Source organism: Mytilus edulis, chromosome 10 (assembly GCF_963676685.1).
Source record: "Mytilus edulis chromosome 10, xbMytEdul2.2, whole genome shotgun sequence".
Taxonomy (NCBI): Eukaryota; Metazoa; Mollusca; class Bivalvia; order Mytilida; family Mytilidae; genus Mytilus; species Mytilus edulis.
Genome location: NC_092353.1, coordinates 10,598,137 through 10,623,301, shown reverse-complemented (window position 1 = coordinate 10,623,301; position 25,165 = coordinate 10,598,137). Strand labels below are relative to the sequence as shown.

At 32.0% G+C, this 25,165-nt stretch overlaps 2 protein-coding genes across 2 annotated transcripts in view; one reads left to right on the top strand and one right to left on the bottom strand.

Moving 5' to 3' along the window:
* Positions 1-7,020: 7,020 nt before the first annotated feature.
* On the bottom strand, positions 7,021-14,357 carry LOC139493392 (c-Myc-binding protein-like). Its single transcript, XM_071281766.1, has 5 exons — positions 14,226-14,357; positions 11,299-11,371; positions 10,264-10,312; positions 9,424-9,553; positions 7,021-8,136 (listed from the first exon to the last, which is right to left on the bottom strand). The coding sequence occupies exons 1-5, from the start codon at positions 14,238-14,240 to the stop codon at positions 8,098-8,100; spliced, it is 306 nt and encodes a 101-aa protein (XP_071137867.1). The 5' UTR covers positions 14,241-14,357; the 3' UTR covers positions 7,021-8,097.
* Positions 14,358-14,554: 197 nt separating this feature from the next.
* Positions 14,555-25,165, top strand: part of LOC139493391 (serine-protein kinase ATM-like) — a 98,113-nt gene continuing 87,502 nt past the window's right edge. The window contains exons 1-10 of the mRNA XM_071281765.1: positions 14,555-14,648; positions 16,604-16,697; positions 17,241-17,366; positions 17,674-17,818; positions 18,156-18,320; positions 20,045-20,210; positions 21,055-21,217; positions 21,660-21,764; positions 23,245-23,321; positions 24,855-24,915. Of these exons, the coding sequence (XP_071137866.1) occupies positions 16,629-16,697; positions 17,241-17,366; positions 17,674-17,818; positions 18,156-18,320; positions 20,045-20,210; positions 21,055-21,217; positions 21,660-21,764; positions 23,245-23,321; positions 24,855-24,915 (1,077 nt within the window). The 5' untranslated portion in view covers positions 14,555-14,648; positions 16,604-16,628. The remainder of the gene's footprint in view (positions 14,649-16,603; positions 16,698-17,240; positions 17,367-17,673; positions 17,819-18,155; positions 18,321-20,044; positions 20,211-21,054; positions 21,218-21,659; positions 21,765-23,244; positions 23,322-24,854; positions 24,916-25,165) is intronic.

Below are 25,165 nucleotides of genomic sequence, written 5' to 3'. Positions count from 1 at the left end.
CTTTTGTCTTGCTTTATATCATGTAGGCTGTTGTTTATAACATACATATCCAATACATGTATATAGAAACCTTAAAAAAGGAACATCTACTACAGCATATGAATATATTTTTCATGGTCATGGGTTACCAACTTTCCTGTATTTCATGGTTGAGTATTGGACAACCCTCTTACCAAGAAATCTTGTACCAAATATAAGTCTTGTATCCATTGAGGATATTTTACCCTTTTTACTCACCTGACCTGAAAGGTCAAGTGAGCTTTTCTCATCACTTGGCATCCGTTGTCAGACGTCCGTAAACTTTTACAAAAATCTTCTCCTCTGAAATTACTGCACCAAATTTGACCAAGCTTGGCCACAATCATCATTGGGGTATCTAGTTTTGAAAATGTGTCCGATGACCCCGCCAACCTACCAAGATGGCCGCCATGGCTAAAAATAGAACATAGGGGTAAAATGCAGTTTTTATGCCCCACCTACGATAGTAGAGGGGCATTATGTTTTCTGGTCTGTGCGTCCGTTCGTCTGTCTGTCCCGCTTCAGGTTAAAGTTTTTGGTCAAGGTAGTTTTTGATGAAGTTGAAGTCCAATCAACTTGAAACTTAGTACACATGTTCCCTATGATATTATCTTTCTAGTTTTAATGCCTAATTATATTTTATATCCAATTTCACGGTCCATTGAACATGGAAAATGATAGTGGGAGTGGGGCATCCGTTTACTTTGGATACATTCTTGTTGGCTTATGTCTCTGAAACTAAAGCATTTAGAGCAAATCTGACATCAGATGAAGATCTATCTGCATTGAAATTTTCAGATGAATCGGACAACCCGTTGTTGGGTTGCTGCCCCTGAATTAGTAATTTTAAGAAATTTTGGCAGCTTTTGGTTATTATCTTGAATATTATTATAGATAGAGATAAACTGTAAACAGCAATAATGTAGAGCTAAGTAAGACCTACAAATAAGTCAACATGATCAAAATGGTCAATTGACCCCTTAAGGAGTAATTGCCCTTTATAGTCAATTTTTAACAATTTTCATAAATTTTGTCAATCTTGTAAAATTTTACAAAATATTTTAACTACTGGGATAGATTCATAGGTTCATTATAGATAGAGATAATTGTAAGCAGCAAGAATGTTCAGTAAAGTAAGATCTACAAACGCATTACCGTCACCAAAACACAATTTTGTTCATGAATCCATCTGTGTCCTTCATTTATGATATGCACATAGACCAAGGTGAGCGACACAGGCTCTTTAGAGCCTCTAGTTTTAGAGAATGATTATAGATCCTTTGTTGGGCACTCTCACATACCCATGCCTCAACATGGTCACTGGTGAAACAAAATATCAACAGATTCCTCAGTTCAAAGACTTGTTAGCTCTTACAAAATTAAACTGATATTATTTTTTTTGTGGATATGCACATCTGCATATTATGACCTTCATTTAATTCAGTTGTATGGTTCAGAGGAGGGGCAATGACATATGATGCAGTAGTAGATTTAGGTAAAAATTCCAAGTACAAAGGGGTATAACTCATAGAAAAGTTTCATAATATTTTTCTGTCAATATGCCAATTTACATGGTATATTGTCCATATTATTTAAGTTTCATGAAAAGCTGTAGTGTGGTTTTAAAGGAATTGCATTGACAAATTGTTACATTAGTATTAATAGGTCAAATTCAAAGTTAAAAAGGGCATAACTCCTAGAAAAAAATTGAATCATAATTTTCTGTCAATATGCATATCTACACATTGTAAATACAATGAAATTTTGGACTTTCTTGTTTTTTTCAAAGCTTGGTCACCCACACATAAAAGAATAATCCTGATAGGAGTTTAAATTTTAATCTACTTATCATATGGAAGCAGACAAGTTGCAATGACATAAACAGGACTGACGAACGGTAACAAAACATTAAAGCATATAATTCAACTTTTACATATTGATTATTTTGACCAAAGCTGAGCATTCATACTAGTAATACTTATGACATTCAATGGTTATACTCATATAGTGTCTTATTTTGTAATCTACTGGTAAAAAAAATTTCGCATCCCTTGGATCCCCTTTATGATGTGTTTCATTTGACACCACTTACAATGCCTCAAATTGTATTTTTTTTTATTGATGTTGCAAGTGTTTAATGGGACTATCAGGTTGCATATAAACATTTATAAAAAAAATATATGGAATACAAGGAGACATTTAGAATAACAGATATTCCAGAACAGACAACCAACTTTTGATGACATCCCTAAATTTATGAAGGGATGAGGTTAACCTCACCATTTGGAACTCTTGGTTTAATAACTTTGTTGTGAGCAGCAACTCTCTATCAATGAAATTATGATAGGACTTACAAGCGCGGGAATATCGTATCGACTGGGAGATATGTATAGATTATCAGGTTTATCGTATGGACTGGGAGATATGTATAGATTATCAGGTTTATAGTATCGACTGGGAGATATGTATAGATTATCAGGTTTATCGTATGGACTGGGAGATATGTATAGATTATCAGGTTTATCCTATCAATCAGGTTTATTGTATCGACTGGGAGATATGTATAGATTATCAAGTTTATTGTATCGACTGGGAGATATGTATAGATTATCAGGTTTATCGTATCGACTGGGAGATATGTATAGATTATCAGGTTTATCGTATCGACTGGGAGATATGTATAGATTATCAGGTTTATCGTATCGACTGGGAGATATGTATGGATAATCAGGTTTATCGTATCGACTGGGAGATATGTATAGATAATCAGGTTTATCGTATCGACTGGGAGATATGTATAGATAATCAGGTTTATCGTATCGACTGGGAGATATGTATAGATTATCAGGTTTATCGTATGGACTGGGAGATATGTATAGATAATCAGGTTTATCGTATCAATCAGGTTTATTGTATCGACTGGGAGATATGTATAGATTATCAGGTTTATCGTATCGACTGGGAGATATGTATAGATTATCAGGTTTATCGTATCGACTGGGAGATATGTATGGATAATCAGGTTTATCGTATCGACTGGGAGATATGTATAGATAATCAGGTTTATCGTATCGACTGGGAGATATGTATAGATTATCAGGTTTATCGTATCGACTGGGAGATATGTATAGATAATCAGGTTTATCGTATCGACTGGGAGATATGTATAGATTATCAGGTTTATCATATGGACTGGGAGATATGTATAGATAATCAGGTTTATCATATCAATTAGGTTTATTGTATCGACTGGGAGATATGTATAGATTATCAGGTTTATCGTATCGACTGGGAGATATGTATGGATAATCAGGTTTATCGTATCGACTGGGAGATATGTATAGATAATCAGGTTTATCGTATCGACTGGGAGATATGTATAGATTATCAGGTTTATCGTATCGACTGGGAGATATGTATAGATAATCAGGTTTATCGTATCGACTGGGAGATATGTATAGATTATCAGGTTTATCATATGGACTGGGAGATATGTATAGATAATCAGGTTTATCATATCAATTAGGTTTATTGTATCGACTGGGAGATATGTATAGATTATCAGGTTTATCGTATCGACTGGGAGATATGTATAGATTATCAGGTTTATCGTATCAATCAGGTTTATTGTATCGACTGGGAGATATGTATAGATTATCAGGTTTATCGTATCGGCTGGGAGATATGTATAGATTATCAGGTTTATCGTATCGACTGGGAGATATGTATAGATTATCAGGTTTATTGTATCGACTGGGAGATATGTATAGATAATCAGGTTTATCGTATCGACTGGGAGATATGTATAGATTATCAGGTTTATCGTATGGACTGGGAGATATGTATAGATTATCAGGTTTATCGTATGGACTGGGAGATATGTATAGATAATCAGGTTTATCGTATCGACTGGGAGATATGTATAGATTATCAGGTTTCTACATTGATATCCACAAATATCAGCTGCCAGTTACAATGTGAACCTATTTGGTAAGTGAGTACTGTAAACGAGCTAAATAGATTCAAATTTTGTTAAGTTGCTGAAATTTTATGATACACATCTATAGAAGAAAACCTGATTATCTATTTATTGTTCTATTACTGGTCTTTTCCTCCCCCCACCCCAAGGTTTGATAACATCTCTTCACATTGTGATGTCCCTAATAATGCCTGCTCTCGTCTCAAAGTTGAGCAGGGTAACATAGATTTAGGAAAGGACAGCAAATACTCCATATGCAGGATTTGATAGATATGGAAATTTCACAATTAAGAACTTATAATCATCTCTTTTGTTGCAAAATTTTGTTTTCAACAGATCCTCAATGTCATTTCTATATGTAAGTCAAGATGTGAGGCAAACTTAACTGTATCTGTTGTATCCTTTATCTCAAGTTCCTAGGGAAAGATGTGTTCATCATAGTCATCAAATTTTGTTAAAATTTATTCAGTGAGAGAACATCATCTACAGAGCGACTGCTGCTAGCTTCTTCCTACTAAGTTCCTGTATGAAATCAGACTATGACCAAAGGAACAAGTCAGCAAGAAGACATTCTGAACATAAATACCCCTGTCAGACTTTCTGTGTTTACACAAGTTTTCAAGATCAAAATCAAAACAGGCATTTTCCTAAGTCAGGAATCTGATGTTGAGTAGTTGTTGTTTGTTTATGTGGTTCATAAGTGTTGCTTGTTTCTCATTTTTTTTATGGCCCTTTATAGCTTGCTGTAAGGTATGAGCCAAGGCTCTGTGTTGAAGACTGTACCTTCACCTATAATAGTTTACTTTTATAAATTGTGACTTGAATGGAGAATTGTCTCATTGGCACTCATACCACATCGTCTAATGTCTATTTTACCTTTATGTTTTTTAATGATTTTTAAGGTCATGTTGGCTATGTTGGTTTGAAGGCTAGATCATCACACATTTTTAAGAGTAATTTTGTTGAATTAGGCCCATAAATTTCAACATGAAATTTTTCAAATAGTTAACAATGACTTTATACACCAAAAAAGAAAATAGCTTCCTTATGCAAGTTAAACATTGACAAGGCTTTCCTCTCAACTCTTTCTAGGTGGTTTTTAATTTTATATTATGCTGTATGTAAAATTGAGAATGGAAATGGGAATATTTCCAAGAGACAACAACCAAAACCAAAGAGCAGATAACAGTTGAAGGTCACCAATGGGTCTTCAAGGCAGTGTGAAAATCCCCCACCCCCGGACAGAGGTGGTCCTCAGCTGGCTCCTAAATAAAATTGTGTACTAATTCAGTGAAAATGGATGCTATACTATATTCCAAAACATATGAATGCATGAAAACTAAATATGAATGTAAAAAACATACAAGACTAACAAAGGCCAGAGGCTCACAACTTGGGACAGACGCAAAAATGTGACAGGGTTAAACTTGTTTTGTGAGATCGCAACCCTCCCTCTATACCTCTAGCCAATGTAGAATAAACCTTTTGTATTTATATTTAGCAATATGCACAGTAAAACTCTAAAAGAAGCAAGTCTGATGTTAGAATAGGTAACAAAAGACTACTAGCAGTTTTTGACATGCCAGCTCCAGACCTCAATTAAACTGATTGAAAGATTACCTCTTCACCATATGAAAATCAAGTGCAATCCCTCCTGTTCTGTTTAGTATCATACTATCATAATATATATTAGAAGAACATAGGTAGCAATACAGTTAGGAAAAAAACTTAAAATTGACAATCATAATTTTTAAACACCCTCTTTCCCTTCCTGTCTAACAAAGAATGCTTTATATGTGTGTTATGCATGTATATACTTATAGAAAGAGAATCTTTCATAGATTTGATTTCTAATGGTCATAAGGGTGAAATATAATCCCTTTTGGGTGTAACCATGGCAACAATCTGCATTTCTTAGATACAAAATGTAACAAAAAAGGGGGTGAACATGTCACAAAAGTCTCCAAAATTTGGTCTAAAGGAAAATTTCAATCAATTACAGTGATACCTTTCCTGAATCCATAGGTTTATATCTTTCAAGTGGTAAAAAAAAATCATATGCTTTTCTGCTCGTTTTTCCATAAAATTGAATTGAAAAGATCGAGCGCAAAATCTTTGTTGATAAACACTACAATAATTTATGTACCTATGGACGGTATGGATAGGAAAATACGGACTATCAATCATATAAATGGCCTATAAAACATGTTAAAAACAATCTAAATGTTCATATAAACCCACTAAGAAGGCTATATTATTCTTCAAGTTTCTAAAAATCAATTTTATTGTACAAAAACTTTCATATATAAAAAATATACAGGGGCCATAATGCAAAACTAAAACTTCTAACTGTGTATTGCTACCATAACCCTCGTATCATGGCCAACAAATGGTTATAGAATTAATGTGTTTATTTCTGATGCAAAGAACCTATGAGTGAATCAATATTAATACCAAAATATGCAATCTTTAATGACCTGACAACAGTATCGTAACTATATCCCTTCCGAATAAATCTGTTTAAAGATTTGGTAAGCTTTCTACAGGTGCAACCAAACTTGCAAACAAAATATTTGTATCTGTAAGAATTGGGTTAAAGTAATTTGGGGTTCATGTAACAAATATCTGGACTTGAAAAAATGATATATAAGTTCATTGAAATGTAAAACGTCACTATAGACCACCAGAGAGAGGTAAGATTGACTAAAATTCTACAGGATATACATGTAGGCACAGAACTCAACTCATATTTCATATTGCTGCACTACTAAATGCAGCCAGGACATAAAATGATTTGCATAAATGGAGGAGTGTATAACTTAACAGATGTTTCATGAACTCCTCATCATCATGTCAGCCTCAAGGGTGATTTCAAAATTCTAAGAAGACTAATGGTTACCTGTGTATTTGTATTTTTTGGTCAACTTGTATAGTTTGGTTGTGCGTATTTACCAAACATCTTTAGATGTACTGTCTTGGAGATGCTGAAGAAAATTTCTTCATTAAATTAACTACAAATCTAATTACCCAAATTATCATTTTTTATTGGTCCACATACATTGTACAAAATGGTTTGTCTGACACAATAAAACATCATTTCCTAAACATATTTTAAATTGACTACAAGCTGGTGAGGCAATTTAATATTTCATTCGTCATAGAAGTGGATAAATTAAGATGTGTTTAACTACATGTCATTGTACCATTTAAAATATGGCCATAAAACAGCTGTTTTTACACAATAAACAAAAGATTTATTGTACTTCCTTTCAATGTATTCAAATGTACATAGATATGTTTTCAACCTGTGCATATACATGTAAAATAAAATGCAAATAATTGTGTCAAAGGTAAAATGAAATTTATCACCGCCATTAAAAGCATAAATATACAGTATACATAAAAGGCCTGCCTTTATCATTAATATAATGAGATAAAATTGATAATCCATAAATATACCATCTTTCCTCTCAAAACCTTCACTCATCTTAAAACTAAACATGACATTCCTTTAAAACAATCTTTCTGTCTTTGGACTTTATGTAACTCTATATATTTCAATGTTAATCACAGGCATACCAATAGAAAACTTCCCACTAGAGGGACTCAATTGATAGGTGTACATTTTAACAAGTCATTTAACAAAAATACTTAAAAAAACTAAGAAATCAACCACATAAAAAACGTACACATGTATGGATGAAATTGAAATCATGAACAATAATTAAGATGCCCCAGTTCTAATGATAGTTGATTGGAGAAAACTTCAAAAAACTACATTTTTAAAATAAAAAATCAACAAAACATTTCTCATTATTGGTGGGAATGCTTACCGGTAATTTAATATCTGAAAATTTATATTTTGATACAATGGATATGTTAGAAAATAAATAAAATCGTATCCACAGCATTATCTTGAATTTTTAACTGAATCTTCTTTTGAATTTTTCAAACTGATAAAAACAATCAGATCTTTTACTTGACTTCAGGAAATAAATACAAAAGGTTTGGCAGTTTTCTCTTTAATAGCCAATAAAATAAAACTAAAGTAGAATCTTAAACAGTTTCTGTCATAAATAATATAAAATGTCTTTTTATCTTCATTGAGTTTCTTGTCCTTCTGGCTCATATTGTTGTACCTGTAAGTATACATATAATTTTACATCAATGCACCTGGTTTTATCTCCAATATAAGTTAACAAATGTGTATTTGATATTCAAAGCCATTTTGATTTAAGATATTAAAATAATTTGGGTGTGTGCATATAATGTAAAATATGGAGAGATTAGGAGGAAATCAAAGTTGACATGTTTGCTTTCAAACAGTAGATAAAAACATTTTTCTAATTTTTATGATTCTGATATTGAATACGTTTTTTTGGTATCTGTTGAATAATTATGAACAGCCACTATTGTTGTTTTCCTCATTTTTTGGTAGCCCTTATGTACATCTGTCTCAAAATTGGTATGATGACTCACATAGCCAAGTAACAAGCATTATATCTATCATTATAACACCACAAAAAGAATTTACATAAGATTGATTACTGTTCTGGCTTACAATAACTGAAGAATAAGGCTAGATACACCAAAGCTTATATAGTATAAACAGCTACTATAGCGGAAAATAGATTTTTGAAGAAGATATTTGAAAACAACTACATAGATTGAGCTTGCAAGTATTCTTCCAACAATGTGTCTAGCTACCTTATTCACAATAACTATTTTTCTTTGCCATCACACAATAGCCATCTAGGTTAAGTTATATACAGAAAATCCTTGGTATTGTCTATTATACAAATTGGGGGAAAAGATATTTACAGCATACATTTTGTTTATATGCTCTAATCCTTATTTTTATATCTATACTTGAATAATTTCATTCAGAATATGTGACCCACAAATACTTTTAGAATAAATCTAGAGAGTTCTATGATCCTTAATATTGTGAGCTCTCTCTGTAGAGATCTGCAAGCTAGAAATCCTTAATCTTTAAGTGCATCAGAATAATAAATCTTCTTTATTTCTATAGCATGTATAGCAATTTAAGAACTATACTTACATTTGCTATCTGATATAAATCAAAGTTTGCAACCTTAGTCATACATATAAATACTATATCAACAGAAAACTGACCCTTAGTGAATGTTTGCCTTCATCAAGTATTCTTCCCCTTATCTTAAACTTAATCAGATATATAAAAACAGTATTTTGACAGCCTAGTACAATATATGTTATACATTTTTGGAACTACATTTCTCTTTGAAAAGGTTTAACAAACCATAAAGCTAAGCGCTTTACATGTTCAAATGGTAATGACCTTTGATCAATTACATTATTAGCTTCTCTTTTGCTCAACATGTATTTTTTTGTTTAAATCTTCATAAATGACCATGTTTAAGACAATCTTCTGAAATGATCTTTACCTTTGTTTTTAATTCATTGTTTTCCTCTGTCAGCTGTTCTATTTTCTGTCTAAGTTCTGTTACTTCTAATTTTAAAGCCTCAACATCCGCTGTTTCTGGACCTGAAGCTCCCAAATGCTGTTTTAAAAAGCTAAAAAACTGGTTAAGGAAATTATACTTCTATTGAATAGCTATTCAAATTAAACTGTAAAAAAGAAGCTTTTAATTCATGTAAATGCTCTTAACAAATCAACGTAACAAGAATTTACATTATATAACAACATCTCCTGCTTCTGACGAGTCACACTATTTCCAACTCTTTACAGGTAATGTTCTTATGATCACCACTGTTCAAGATTACATGATAGATTGAGCCCTTACAAACAAGTAAGACACTGCCACATTCTTTCTGTGCCTAACAGAAGCCAGTAATTGTGGTTGTTGTGGATTTCTGTCTGTTGTATTTGTTTCTTATTTATTGGCTATCTCCTGTAAATTGTGACAAATTTAAGGTCATGCCAGGTTTTTTTGGTAGCTATACAGGTATGGTTTGGCATTTACTCATTGTTGAAGAACATACCTTGATAAATAGCTAACTAAATCCACTTCACTTAACACTTGGACCTTTAACATAAACTTTAACCTGATAAAAGACATGCTAATTTATTAACTCAGACATCACTAAGCAATATCAAATGCCCTTACTATCATAGAATGTTACGAAGATGAATTTAAATAACGTACAGAGAACAAAATCAGTGTTTTAATTTGATTGTAGATGTTTTTGTTTTAATGTTTTCAATTAACCATAAGTATAATTTATTAATTTCAAATTTGCCCATTGAATTATTTTAAGGATACTCCAATGCATTATTTGGCTTTTCTGGTTCTTCATACAACCCAACCAAAACTGAAAAAGAAAATGATAATTCATAAATTACATAATACTGATACTACATAAATTTATCAAACAGAAATACTTAAAATATGTGTGAAGTATGGAAATAATAGAAAGACCATAAAAAGACATTACAACTGTCAAACATAATAGCGTCTTTGTGTTTGCTGCCTTCTATAACATGCAGTATAAACATGAAAAAAGATTTCAACCATTTTTTTCTGAATGTGTAATTCAGAATTCTTTTACTACTGAAAATTATGACATCTCTGCTTCATAATGGACCTTGAGAAAAAATTATTAAAAACTCTGAGATATTTCTTGTCATATGATACATGTACATTTGTACCTAATAGTGTACTTGCAGTTCCTTCACACCATGCATCATCATTACCAATTTTCCACTTATTACTTTTGCCATTTTTTTCAACAGCTTGACTCTTAATTATTGATTGATATTATGAGTCCAATCCATTTTACTTTTACTAAATAACATATGTAAACTTAACAGATTTTAAATTGGTTTTTATAATGACTAGTCTTAAGCATACACATGCATATTGAAATAACAAAAAAAATAAGTATGTATTAATCTAAAAGACCACTTTTAAGTTCATCCTTCGCCGGAAAAAACTTGTCAATTATACGCGCCTTTATGACGTCATTTAACAGATAGAGGGGTCGCCTGTATCCCTGCACCATTTACGTTCATCAAGCGTCTTAGTGATCGTCATAGTGCATGATAAACTACAAATAATGGTTGGTCTGTAGGTACTTAATGACAATTCCCTAATGACAGCAATGCTGATTGTCAATTTTGAGAATTCAATTTGCCGAATAATTCGTACAATATAGAATTATAGTTTTCCAACTACTCGCTCAACATTGGAATGGAAGTGACGACGCCCCTAAACGCACAAATGACGTTCACTAAAACCAGAGTTTTTGACGGAAATGCATCCAAATCGAAAGTTGTCTATTTATTTTATGCATCATACCTTTTGTTAAGGCATCTAATACACCTGCTTTCTCTAAATATTTTCTGAACTCCTCTCTCTTGCTGTCAGCTCCCTACAGTGTAAATTTTATTTCATAAGTGATCATTGCAAGAAATTTGTAGAAACAAGTCGTCTAGTCTCAAAGGAAACTGTATCATTATTCATGAACTTTTGAATCTTCACCTAAAAACCACCTTCAACATCAGCATGACCATGGTGGCAGTAAAACTATTTTTCTGCATTTATGGTGAAATATAATTTAGAAGAATACATTTTTTAGAAAGGAGAATGTTCACAATAGACTACAAATTTTCATATTAAATAAGTTTTGATATAAATACAAAATAAACTGTACATGTTGACCCAGAGCTATTATCCAGAATTTAAATTAATTCTGATTCATATAATTCCTTGTTTTAGTTTATATATCATTGATCATGTTGATATGCTTTATATATACACAAACTACATGTAGATGTGTCAAAGCGACACGAATGGCCCCATCTCCAAAAATTGAAAAATCTGCAATTTCAATTACACATGTGGACACAAACATGATGGTAGTCTCACATATAAAAGAATCAGCTAAAAATCTGGAGGCGTATAGAAAAAAGTTGTAAACCCTTAATTTTAGAAAAAATTAGCGGAGTGGAACAAAACTTAAACTTGATCTGTAACTCATCATTGTTAGCCACATACCAAAAATCAGCCCAATATCTGAAAGCGTTTAGAAAAAAAGTCTGTATAACAGCGATTTTCAAAATTTTATTAAAGTCCAAAGCCAAAAATTACAGCAAAAATTAGCAGAGCAGCGAAACTTAAACTTGATCTGTAACTTATGAATAACTCACAAACCAAAAAATCATCCCAATATCTGAAAGTGTTTAGAAAAAAAGTCTGTATAACTGTGATTTTCAACAATTTATCAAAGTCCAAAGCCCATAATTTTGTCAAAAATTAGCGAAGCAGAACAAAACTTAAACTTGATCTGTAACTCATCATGGAGAACTTATATTCCAAAGATCAGCCCAATATCTGAAGCGGTTTTCAAAAAAAACTCTGTATAATGGTTTGTTGTGGAATGACGGAATTTTGGAATTTCAGACAGGGGTAAAACTATATGTCCCGACCACTTAGTGGCGGGGCCATAAAAACTAAACTTAAATTCATTAAGTTTGTATTTTTTTTTTAACATTATTTGTTTGAATAAGACTATAAAATTGTGTGATGCTAGATTTGACTTCTAGTTGCTAAACTTGTCTTCTTGTCGCTGCTGTGTCAGAATCTAATGGAGTAATTCTTTCTGTCGAATTATACTTTCAAAATCTAACAGTACACTCAATTGCTATAATTTGTTCAAAACATCCTAAACAATGACTGTCTATACCGTTCGCCACTGATCCAATGTCCCAGACTAGAACAATTCTATTTGGACTAGCAAGTATTTGCAAAACATTGTTCAGACACATAATGAAAAATGGCAAAATATTGGTCTTTTCCGTTAAGTCTTTGGATTAGAAGAAGTAAATGTAGTAGAAGTTGGTAAAGTTTTGGTGCAGACTGATTGACTTGAACATCTTTTCAATTTTGTTGTACTCACAATAAAATTACACATAAAATTGAGAAAGGAAATGGGGAATGATTTAAAAGACAACAACCCAACCATAGAGCAGATAACAGCCAAAGGCCACCAATGAATCTTCAATGTAGCGAGAAACTCCCGCACACGGAGGCGTCCTTCAGCTGGCCCCTTAAAAAATATGTATACTAGTACAGTGAGAATGGACCTCATACTAAACTCTGAATAATACGTAAGAAACTAAAATTAAAAATCATACAGGACTAACAAAGGCCAGAGGCTCCTGACTTGGGACAGGCCCAAAATAGCGGCAGGGTTAAACAGGTCTATGAGATCGTAACCCTTCCCCTATACCTCTATAGTCTTTTACTTTGATTCTGAAAAATTGGAGACCACAACTGACTTTACACTAACAGTGGAGTCCCCACAGCCTGTGATATCGCACATTAGCTGATTTCATCATATCAACACATTAATATAAATAAAATCATTCTTGTTATTGTTTAAGCCTTCTGAAGGGAAAAAAAAAGAATAAAATTGATAAGTTCAAGAGTTCATTAATAACTGCAATTCCTTGATTTACCATATTTGGTCAATTTCCATTAAAAAAATACATCATCAGATAAAATTTGTTTTACCTAAGTCAAATTTAATTATGATATGAAATAATTTTTTGCTCTGCATCCATTGGCATCTTTGGCAGTGTGTTTCACTGTTTGGTTCAAATTCAGCTACATTTAGTAGTATAAAATCTTTCTTTTATTCAAAATAACCTATTTTTGTAAGGCATGCGAGAAATCACCAGACATTGGAGGAACTCTCAGAAAAGGGGATTCCCTAATTTTGGACACACATTACTAAAAATTCTGAGGATGAAACCATACAAACAGAAGATTTTATAAAATAAAAGTATGTTATGAAGTGTTCACACAATTTTATCCAATTTTTGGTTTTATTTGTTGAATGAAGTGAAGTCAAAAGTCTTAGGTGTGCAGATACACCGGACTGCACCGCAACATTAATTTAAGCTGGGATATAACTTCCTTGAATTTGTAAGACATTCCTTTTTTCATAACAAACTTATCCCATTATCTTTTTCTTCTAATTACCAAAACACATCTTTTATACTTTATTCCAATATTTTAACAAGAATAGAATAACAGTCAAACTAATTTGCAATATATGACTTTAAACAGAATTATTCAGAAAAGATTGAAAAATCTGTCCTGGGTCACCTTTAGTTTTTAATTAGTTTTACTGTATTTGATTCAAGTTCGTCCATTGAAACTATACGGTTATTTAAACAGAGAAGAAGACTATTTTACGCCAATTTTGAAATAAAGTATACCCTGTAAGTTGTCATGATGTCTGATGTTGTTCTTCAATCTCGTTTCAAACAGGTCCAGTTAGGAATGGTTGCTATCAAGGTTTCGGTAACATGCGCAGTGACCGGTGAAGAACCTAGATGATAACAGGTCTCAAATAAAACTTTACAATTGTGATAAACGATCAAGTCAAATTTAAAAGTTCAATGAAGATTGGTTTGATGTAAAACTGCGGAAGAAAATAATATGTTTTCTTGTTATAATGTAAAATGCCAAAGTAGTTATCATTTAGTTTGTACGGTCAAACTTAACTTCCGTTTTTCGGAATTTGTAGCTTTATCCATTTGTTTGATGAAAAGACCCGAAAAATGTAGGAAAAAAAATCGTCTGTTTTTGAGTTTTGGAGGCATTTTCAAAATGATTGGTGTTTCTCTAATTATTCAACGGTATTTTAAAAATGAATTACTAAATACTTTAGGTTGCTTTATGACACTGTTAAGATTATTTTCCCCTTTCCTGACATGTATGAAAAAGCAAGAAGAAGAAGGGTCTTTCGGTTTTAAGTCTTTTAAAGAGACAGGCCAGCACTGCCTCAGTCACTGAGTCAGTGCCCTCAATCATTCCTTGACTTATTTTCATTTTTTATTTTTTCTGTTGTCACAGAGTTACAGAGACAATCTCACCCTTCATAAATCAAGTGCAAACTGCTGAATAGATTACACAGGAACAAATTATACTATTACTATTTTGACGGGATACACCTTATCGTTATTTGTCCGCCATTACTGGATATCACACTGGTTCCCGTAAAATTTTGACGTCATAAAATAAAATATCTGAAGCCACAATGGAAAAGTGATTGTTGTATGCGTCAAAAGTTCAAGCGGCTGGTTCAGCCGGCCGATAAGGCTAATAGAGATAAGGTGTATTGCTTCCTTTAGAAAATGTGGTATAGATACTTAGTCAGCCATAAGTGGTTGAGCTAAGGAAGTACTTCTTTAGCCCAGTCGGTTAACACACTGCATTGTAACACAGAGGTCTCGGGGTTCGATTCCAGGTGGAGACAAGCAATTTTGTAATGAAATTCATGCACTCCGGACGCCACGATATAGCCTTTTTGTGCTAATGCGGCGTAAAGCAACCAACAATCAATCATGCTCTCCGGTTACATTGGCGCCCAGCTAAAAAACCCACATAAGTTAGAGAGGAATTCTAGCTAGGGTAATGTGTGTGAGAGTCATAATGGTATGATGACTCGTGAGGTTGGGGAAGTGTGACAGGATTGCTTCCCTTAGAAAATGCGGTAGATATTCTATAAGCGGTTGAGCTAAGGAAGTACTTCTTTAGCTCAATCGGTTAGCACATTGTCTTGTAAGGCAGAGGTCATCGGTTCGAGTCACGGTGGAGACAAGCAATTTTGTAATGAAACTTATGCTCTCCGGTTACAATGTCAATAGGGACAAAATTGGAGTGTTTAATTATGAAAAATGTATTACAAATGGTAAAATGTATCCTCATCTCATGGGTTTTCGTGGTATTAAAAATGCATTGTGACGTCACAATTTCTATTGAAAAAGCATTCATAGTACAAATTCATATTATGTATGAAAACAAATGATCAGACCATAGGCATAGAAGAAAGAGGTTAAAACTTGTAAAATATATGTACTTTAACATGCATGTTCAGCCATATGATCAGATGATATGGGAGGAATTTGCATTAAGAATAATTTTTTTGTCATCTGCTCGATCACTATTTTTTACATCAATGTGGAGATAGAAAAAAAACAATAACCATGATAACCCCCCTGGAAGTGAAATAGTCATTCCCTAACATGGACAAAACTATTTATTAAACTAGTTAAATCATAGAATTTGCACCTCTTTATTTTTGTATGCAGACTTTACATGCACTGAATTTTGCTGGTAAATTATATTCATTTAAAATTATGTGTGCCTTCTAGTTGTTGTGTGTAGCTTTAGTGATTGTGTTTTTTCTTCCCAGTTATAACAAATAGTTATGATACTATACAGTTACAGCTATTCAATTTTAAAGTACACTGTTTTCCATCTATTTTTCTAAGCCAAGGTATAAGAAAATTGTACATGTATGTAAACATATATAATTAACTAAGTTTTATCAACATATCATTTTCTGCTATTGATTATTTATTCCAAAACCAATGCTGAGAGAGAAAGCAGATATCACAATTGATGGATATATTTATTTGTCCCTCATAGTTATAAGTTTTACTTGTATTTCTTTGCTTTGTGGTTTAAGCTATAAGCTGTTACTCTTTATAAACAAATTTATAGAGCTTGCTCACTGAATGTTTTTCAATTATAAAAAAAAAATATTTTAATAACTTGGTAATAATCTTAACCATTTATTTCAATTTAGAATTGCATATCATTAACATGAAAAAATGGATAGCTTATCAGATGTGATTTCCTGCTGTCGTGGACTGTTGTTAGAAAAAATAACAGAAAGAAAGGTTTGTATCTTTTTATACAACAACTATATTATGTTTGTAAATCTTTTTTTTTGAATTAACTGAACCCTAAGTTATTTCAAAAAGTGTGATATCCCAACTCCCAGTGATAGGTAAATTGAGGGGCACCACACCTCTAAATTGAACGAAAGGTTCATAAACTAGGATTTTTTTAATGAAATAGACCAGAATACACAGCCATACTCAGTGCAAGTTACATTTGATTTCACACTCATCAATTGAAACAAAATGCTGGGGTAAAGCATTGTTTTCCACTGTAAGTCCACATAATATAATGAAGGATGAACACATGATGTCACCCCCAGTTAACTCCACCTTCTGTTTGTAAACTATATTATTCAGGGTGTTAGTACCTACAAGAAAGGTGTTTATGTTATAAATTAGGATTGTTATTTCTACAAGATAGGTGTTTATGTTATAAATTAGGATTGTTATTTCTACAAGAAAGGTGTTTATGTTATAAATTAGGATTGTTATTTCCTTTAACTTCTTTACAAATGACCTGGTTTGGTTTCATTATTTTAGAAAAGTGCAGAGAAATTTCGTCAGTTACTGTGTAAGAGTACTGTTATCAAAGCGTTGGATAGATATACAGACAGTAAGAATGCTGGAAGTTCTGATGAACAGTTAACTTGGGATTATGTCTTCAAAGTAAGTAAATCAATGAGACTTGAAGGAGGAGAAGTTATAAGACTCAACATAATAAAATTTAGTTATTATATTATATTGTTTTCCTAGCTTTTGGAAAATTAAAACTTTTATTTCTCATGTAAAGTGCATTTTGATTTTCAATACTTATCAAAACCTATGGATTGAAAGTGTATTCTTTAGAACCATATATGATACATTTTGTTATGTGCATCTTGTAATATTTTGCCATTCATATGACTGATTCTGTGATTTGAATGGAGTACCCGGTAATATTTTGTCATCCCTGTGATTGATTTTGTGATTTCAGTCTGCTGGGAAGTATGTTCGGATAGAGACACAGCATTTACAGAAAAGTAAAGAACAGGCTTCAGCTGCAACTCTAACCAGGAAGGAAAACGCTAAAAAGGAAGTCAGTGATCTGGTGAAGTTTGTCATCAGACAAGCTGATAAGCGTAAGCAAATTTTGTACATATCAAACAAATGTATATTATATGGGCAAAACTGACAGACATAGTGCATGAAGTTAGGGCAAACTAAAATTCATTCTTTGATCAAAGGAACAGTTTGAGGTCAAATTAAATCAATGATTATTTGTCTCTGTCAGATATTTCATGCAATTTTGAATGACTTGATTTTTTTTAACGTAAAACAGACAGAATTACAAGAACAGTTCTTTGTGTTTGTGAAATATTAGAAAATCTTTATATACTTTAATATTAATTTGAAATCATGAAAGCTTATACTTGCTAAAGATGTTACAATATATAATATGAATCCTTCTCATTTCAGGTGGACCTAGATTAAAATGTTCATCATTGTTGAACCACATAGATGAAATCTTACAAGATGAATACATGTGTCAGGCATATGGCTTAGATTATAGTAATGTTCTGCTCAAAAATGTTCTTAGTGTTAGAAAATATTGGACAGAAATATCATCACCAACTTGGCATAGTAAGTTATGTGCTTCGTGCTACCTTTTTTGAATGCATGGCTTTTTTAAGAAGAAATCATTGCACAAACACTTGGAGAATATATATTTATTATACCCCCGCTTTAAAAAAGGGGGGGTATACTGTTTTACCTCTGTCTGTCCGTCCATCAGTCCGTCCGTCAGTCAGTCCGTCCCATGAAACTTTCGTCACATTTTTCTCAGGAACTACAATACATGGATTTCTGAAATTTGGTTTCAGGGTTTAACTAAGTCAGCTATACCGTGTGATGCGTTTTCAGATTGATCACTTGACAACTTCCTGTTTACCGAACACTTGTATGATTTTACACATGATAGCCAAGTTGAAAATTTTCGTCACATTTTTCTCAGGAACTACAATACAAGGATTTCTGAAATTTGGTTTCAAGGTTTATCTAAGTCAGCTTTACCGTGTGATGCGTTTTCAGATTGATCACTTGACAACTTCCTGTTTACCGAACACTTGTACGATTTTACACATGATAGCCAAGTTGAAAATTTTCGTCACATTTTTCTCAGAAACTACAATACAAGGATTTCTGAAATTTGGTTTCAGGATTTATATAAGTCAGCTATACCGTGTGATGCGTTTTCAGATTCATCACTCGACAACTTCCTGTTTACCGAACACTTGTATGATTTTACACATGATAGCCAAGTTGAAAATTTTCGTCACATTTTTCTCAGGAACTACAATACAAGGATTTCTGAAATTTGGTTTCAGGATTTATATAAGTCAGCTATACCGTGTGATGCATTTTCAGATCCATCACTCGACAACTTCCTGTTTACCGAACACTTGTATGATTTTACACATGATAGCCAAGTTGAAAATTTTCGTCACATTTTTCTCAGGAACTACAATACAAGGATTTCTGAAATTTGGTTTCAGGATTTATATAAGTCAGCTATACTGTGTGATGCGTTTTCAGATTCATCACTCGACAACTTCCTGTTTACCGAACACTTGTATGATTTTACACATGATAGCCAAGTTGAAAATTTTCGCCACATTTTTCTCAGGAATTACAATACAAGGATTTCTGAAATTTGGTTTCAGGATTTATATAAGTCAGCTATACCGTGTGATGCGTTTTCAGATTCATCACTTGACAACTTCCTGTTTACCAAACACTTGCATTTTTTTACACTATTAATATTATCCACTTGCGGCGGGGGTATCATCAGTGAGCAGTAGCTCGCAGTTTCACTTGTTGTGTACTGCCCGCCACTGGTTCTCAGCCTTCTATACAATTAGGGATGGATTTTTAAGACTTATATTTTTAGTGATAATAACCACACCTAGATAAACAATGCTTTTTATTCAGCCATTACTGGAAGGTTTTCAGCTCATTTCTTCTATAAACCAAGATTGCTTCTGACATTAACTTTAGTATTACTTTTTGATATTTTTTAAAATTATTAGATAAGTCTTTGAATGATCATATTTTGTTTTATTTTTATGGACAAATGGTTATTTCCTGATACACCCATATAATTTAGATAATATACCAGAAATATATGTATTTATTGTTGATTTGGAATTTACTTTTACTAAAATAAACAGCACTATTTTTAAAAAAAAATGTGAGTTCAAGTGATTGTTTTTTCTGCACCATTTAAAAATATGAGTTTAATGTGTATGGTATTCTATAGCAAATAACCTTGAAACCCTATGTTAATTATTTGTATTTCTGCATTTCAGACCTAATAGGTATATATGTGAAGATGTATACAAGTCAGGAGTATGGTATAGATAAAACATTATTGTCCAGAGTTATCTCCACTTTAATAGCAGGTGCCACAGTTCAGTGTGATTTAAGACCAAAGAGATTGTTGAACTTTTTCACTGAAGTTTTCAAAAATATCAGGTAAAGTTTTAGAAAAAGAGTTTTTTTTACTAAATATGATTAGCAGTTATTTGGTTTTTGTTCAAACTAAATTAAATTTGTGTGTGAGTTCTTTCCTGTTGGTCTTGTCAGGTTAACCAATATAAATTATTGTATGTAATTAAACTAGATATAATGCAAACAAATCAATCAACCTTTGATTTTTAATGCCCCACCTACGATAGTAGAGGGGCATTATGTTTTCTGGTCTGTACGTCCATTCGTCCCGCTTCAGGTTAAAGTTTTTGGTCAAGGTAGTTTTTGATGAAGTTGAAGTCCAATCAACTTGAAACTTAGTACAGATGTTCCTTATAATATGATCTTTCTAATTTTAATGCCAAATAACAGTTTTGATACCAATTTCACGGTCCACTGAACATAGAAAATGAAAGTGTGAGTGGGGCATCCATGTTCTGGGGACACATTTTTGTTTTGGTATGATTACAAGTACACAAAAACAGATTCTCCATTTTTCTTTATTACCAAAAGTTTTTGATTTTTAGATTAATTTCTTTCTAAAAAGTTGTTTATTTATTTCTGTAAGATCATTCTTCATTCACTAAAGAAAGGATTTCCCATATATAAATGTTAAATCATTACTCCAAAGTATGTTAGGGTATATTTTTAAGATTGACTCTCAAATAGATATACTTTATTTAGTTAAAGAAATTGCAAATTAAGATAATGGTTAAAATCTCCGTAGATAAAAAAAAAGATTGATATCAATCCGTCTCAAATGAATGAATAACTAATGATGTATAAATGTCACACTTTTACTTTAGTGTTAAAAATGTTTATGAAGAATTTTATTTTTCCTGTTTTTCAGACAAGAGAAGACATTGATTGTTACAGAAAACTTGCTGTGTGCTTTAAACATTTTCATTAAACACATAGCTACTAACTCCAGAACACAAATATGTAAACTTGGTGAAACAGTCTTTGTAAACATGTTGTATCTTTGGGACAACAGACCTACACCTTTACTGAAGGTAAAGTATAATTCTGAAAAATGTGTTGTTTCAGAAGTGCATATGTTGTTAAACATATACTATGTGGTTAAACCTATACTATGTAAAAGTCTATGTTGTTAAACTTATACTATGTTGTTAAACTTATACTATGTTGTTAATTTATACTATGTTGTTTAGTTTAAAAATATTTTATTGTTCAAAATGACAAATGGATCAGACACACTTAGTAAGTTTTTCTTCAATTTGTTAAAAATATACTATCTTGTTTAACTTATACTATCTAGTTAAACAAGTTTAACTGCATAAAATAGCTATAACAAATCCATAATGATCATACATTGGTTTGTGCATCCATGATGCTTCAGTATCTTATTTAATTTTATTTCCATATACCCTAAATGATTTATGTTCTATTAAATTCCTTTGCATACTTTTGATTTATATTTATTTCTGTTTCCAGAATGAATTGATAGAATTTCTAAGTATACAGATGCAAGCCCATCATCCTGGGGGTTGTAAGAGGGATGCAGTGGGTGCCTTTGCTGTAGATTGGGATGTTTGGATGGTAAGAGATATTTGTAATATTTGGTGCTGTTTATCTTCTTCTGTAAAGACATAGCATAGTGTAAAATTGTTATGAAAAGGAATAAGAATTACAGTATATTATTTTTATTATAAACCAGCAACTATCATTATTTTGTATTTATTTCTATTGAAAATAAATTTTTTTCTTCTGTGCATTCTTATAACAATGTTTTGTACATTATATTTACAGTGACTTGACTGTTAGTGTTGCTATTCACCAATTGCAACTCATTCAAAATTTTGACCCAATTGCAGTTTGTTTTATTAAATCAAATTGTTCAACTGGTCAAAAATTTGAACAAACTGTTCAGCCAAAATGCGAAAGTGCAAAGTGATAAAATAAATCATACTTACAATCCTATAAGTCTGTAACTCCACTGTATTGATGTATTTCCTAAATCAGTCTATCAATCTGTATAGTTATATTATTGCCATTACCATACTAAAGGTGAACTGTTTTATTTTGAATTGCTATAAAAATGTCAAAACTAAGCTTTTATAGAGTTTTTCTTTCGAAAAGTATTCTATATTTATAAGAATCACACACTATGTGAATAAAAACATTTCATATTCAGTAAAATATTTGAAATTGCAATATGTTTGTAGGAAGGGGAGATAATCGCTTTTTGGTTTCAAAAAGTCTTTATTCAAAAGAATAGTATTTTAGGTTATCTCCCCAAGGAAGCATATTGTTATTTCATACATATTTTACTGAATATGAAATGTTTTTAATCACATAATGTGTGATACTTATAAATATAGAATACTTTTCGAAAGAAAAACTCTATAAAAGCTTAGTTTTGACTTTTTTATAGCAATTCAAAATAAAACAGTTCACCTTTAGTATGGTAATGGCTGTAATATAACTATACAGATTGATAGACTGATTTAGGAATTACATCAATACAGTGGAGTTACAGACTTATAGGATTGTAAGTATGATTTATTTTATCACTTTGCACTTTCACATTTTGGCTGAACAGTTTGTTCAAATTTTTGACCAGTTGAACAATTTGATTTAATAAAACAAATTGCAATTGGGTCAAAATTTTGAATGAGTTGCAATTGGTGAATAGCAACACTAACAGTCAAGTCACTGTAAATAATTTAATTTTGGATGTAAGGCGTCTTCTGATTTACTGACAATGTTTTGTCTATCAGCTCATAGATATAACTTTGCCATTAGCTTTTTTTCATGATTTTCTCCAGCTTAGAATGGAATTTAGAATTAATTTACAAGGAATCAATGTGATATTTTTTTCTGTCTATTCAAAATAACATAAAAATGAGGTGCACACTTTAAAAAAACTCGCAACACAGGTTATTCAGTGTGCACCACATTTTTGATGTTATTTCTTCATAGACATAAAAAAAACATTAGTCATTCCTTAAGTGAAGTTATTTTTTTGTTTGACATTTAATTCAATAAGTAAAGTCTTAAATTATGATTTTAATTCCAGAGTCATCTGAGAAAATTATATGAAGTCATGTATGGAGATTTTCAGCAGTTGGGCGGAAGAAAAAGATTTTCAGCAGGGTATGTTTAACAGTATAACATAAAGAATACATATCTTAGATGTCTGTTGTATTTTATTATGTGTAATACTCCTACCATATTGGTTTTTCTTCATTTTTAGCTCACCTGGCCCAAAGGGCCAAGTGAGCTTTTCCCATCACTTTGCGTCCGTCGTCCGTCGTCCGTCGTCGTCGTCCATCGTTGTTAACTTTTACAAAAATCTTCTCCTCTGAAACTACTGGGCCAAATTAATCCAAACTTGGCCACAATTATCTTTGGGGTATCTAGTTTAAAAAATGTGTCTGATGACCTGGCCAACCAACCAAGATGGCCGCCATGGCTAAAAATAGAACATAGGGGTAAAATGCAGTTTTTGGCTTTTAACTCAAAAACCAAAGCATTTAGAGCAAATCTGACATGAGGTAAAATTGTTTATCAGGTCAAAATCTATCTGCCCTGAAATTTTCAGATGAATCGGACAACCTGTTGTTAGGTTGCTGCCCTTGAATTGGTAATTTTAAGGAAATTTTCCTGTTTTTGGTTATTATCTTGAATATTATTATAGATAGAGATAAACTGTAAACAGCAATAATGTTCAGCAAAGTAAGATTTACAAATAAGTCAACATGACCGAAATGGTCTGTTGACCCCTTATGGAGTTATTGCCCTTTATAGTCAATTTTTAACAATTTTTCGTAAATCTTAGTTATCTTTTACAAAAATCTTCTCCTCTGAAACTACTGGGCCAAATTAATCCAAACTTGGCCACAATCATCTTTGGGGTATCTAGTTTAAAAAATGTGTCCGATGACCCGGCCAACCAACCCAGATGGCTGCCATGGCTAAAAATAGAACATAGGGGTAAAATGCAGTTTTTAGCTTTTAACTCAAAAACCAAAGCATTTAGAGCAAATCTGACATGAGGTAAAATTGTTTATCAGGTCAAAATCTATCTGCCCTGAAATTTTCAGATGAATCGGACAACCTGTTGTTAGGTTGCTGCCCTTGAATTGGTAATTTTAGGGAAATTTTCCTGTTTTTGGTTATTATCTTGAATATTATTATAGATAGAGATAAACTGTAAACAGCAATAATGTTCAGCAAAGTAAGATTTACAAATAAGTCAAATGACCAAAATGGTCAATTGACCCCCTAAGGAGTTATTGTCCTTTATAGTCAATTTTTAACAATTTTCATAAAATTTGTAAATTTTTATTAACATTTTCCACTAAAACTACTGGGCCAAGTTCATTATAGATAGAGATAATTGTAAGCAGCAAGACTGTTTAGTAAAGTAAGATGTACAAACACATCAACATCACCAAAACACAATTTTGTCATGAATCCATCTGCTTCCTTTGTTTAATATTCACATAGACCAAGGTGAGGGACACATGCTCTTTAGAGCCTCTAGTTTTGTGTTTCCATTTAATCAGCCAACATGGTTGCTGTAACTAGAGGTTAAACATTGGGATAAAACAGAATTGTACAATTTCATTTAAAAGGTTATTATGATTGGTCATTTTGATTCAGTGTATCTTTTTATTGTTTCAGATGTAGAGAAGCATCACTGCCACCAAATTATGTAGACTTAGCAGCTGAAGTTTGTAACCAGGTAAGGGCTTTCTCAAACTGAACAGTTTCCAGTACATATATAGTGAATATTAAACTAATATAAAAAAAAAAACTAATGGTATAACAAGGATTTCTAAAAATACAGCACAGTTCAACACAGACAGACAGACATCAACCATCATTGCAACACTTGACTCCTAAACATAGAAATACTGTGACAATAATTATTATAAATTTCATTGAAGTTACTATCAGTGAATAAAGAGCAATTAATTTAAATATACTCCATA

Bases quoted from the DNA above. Each gene is read 5' to 3' on its own strand.
- LOC139493392 (XM_071281766.1), bottom strand. The intron at 9,554-10,263 runs GTATCCTTAAAA...CCAGTTTTTTAG, and splicing joins AAGCCAAATAATGCATTGGA to CTTTTTAAAACAGCATTTGG. The intron at 8,137-9,423 runs GTAAAGATCATT...GTATACTTACAG, and splicing joins ACAATGAATTAAAAACAAAG to GTACAACAATATGAGCCAGA.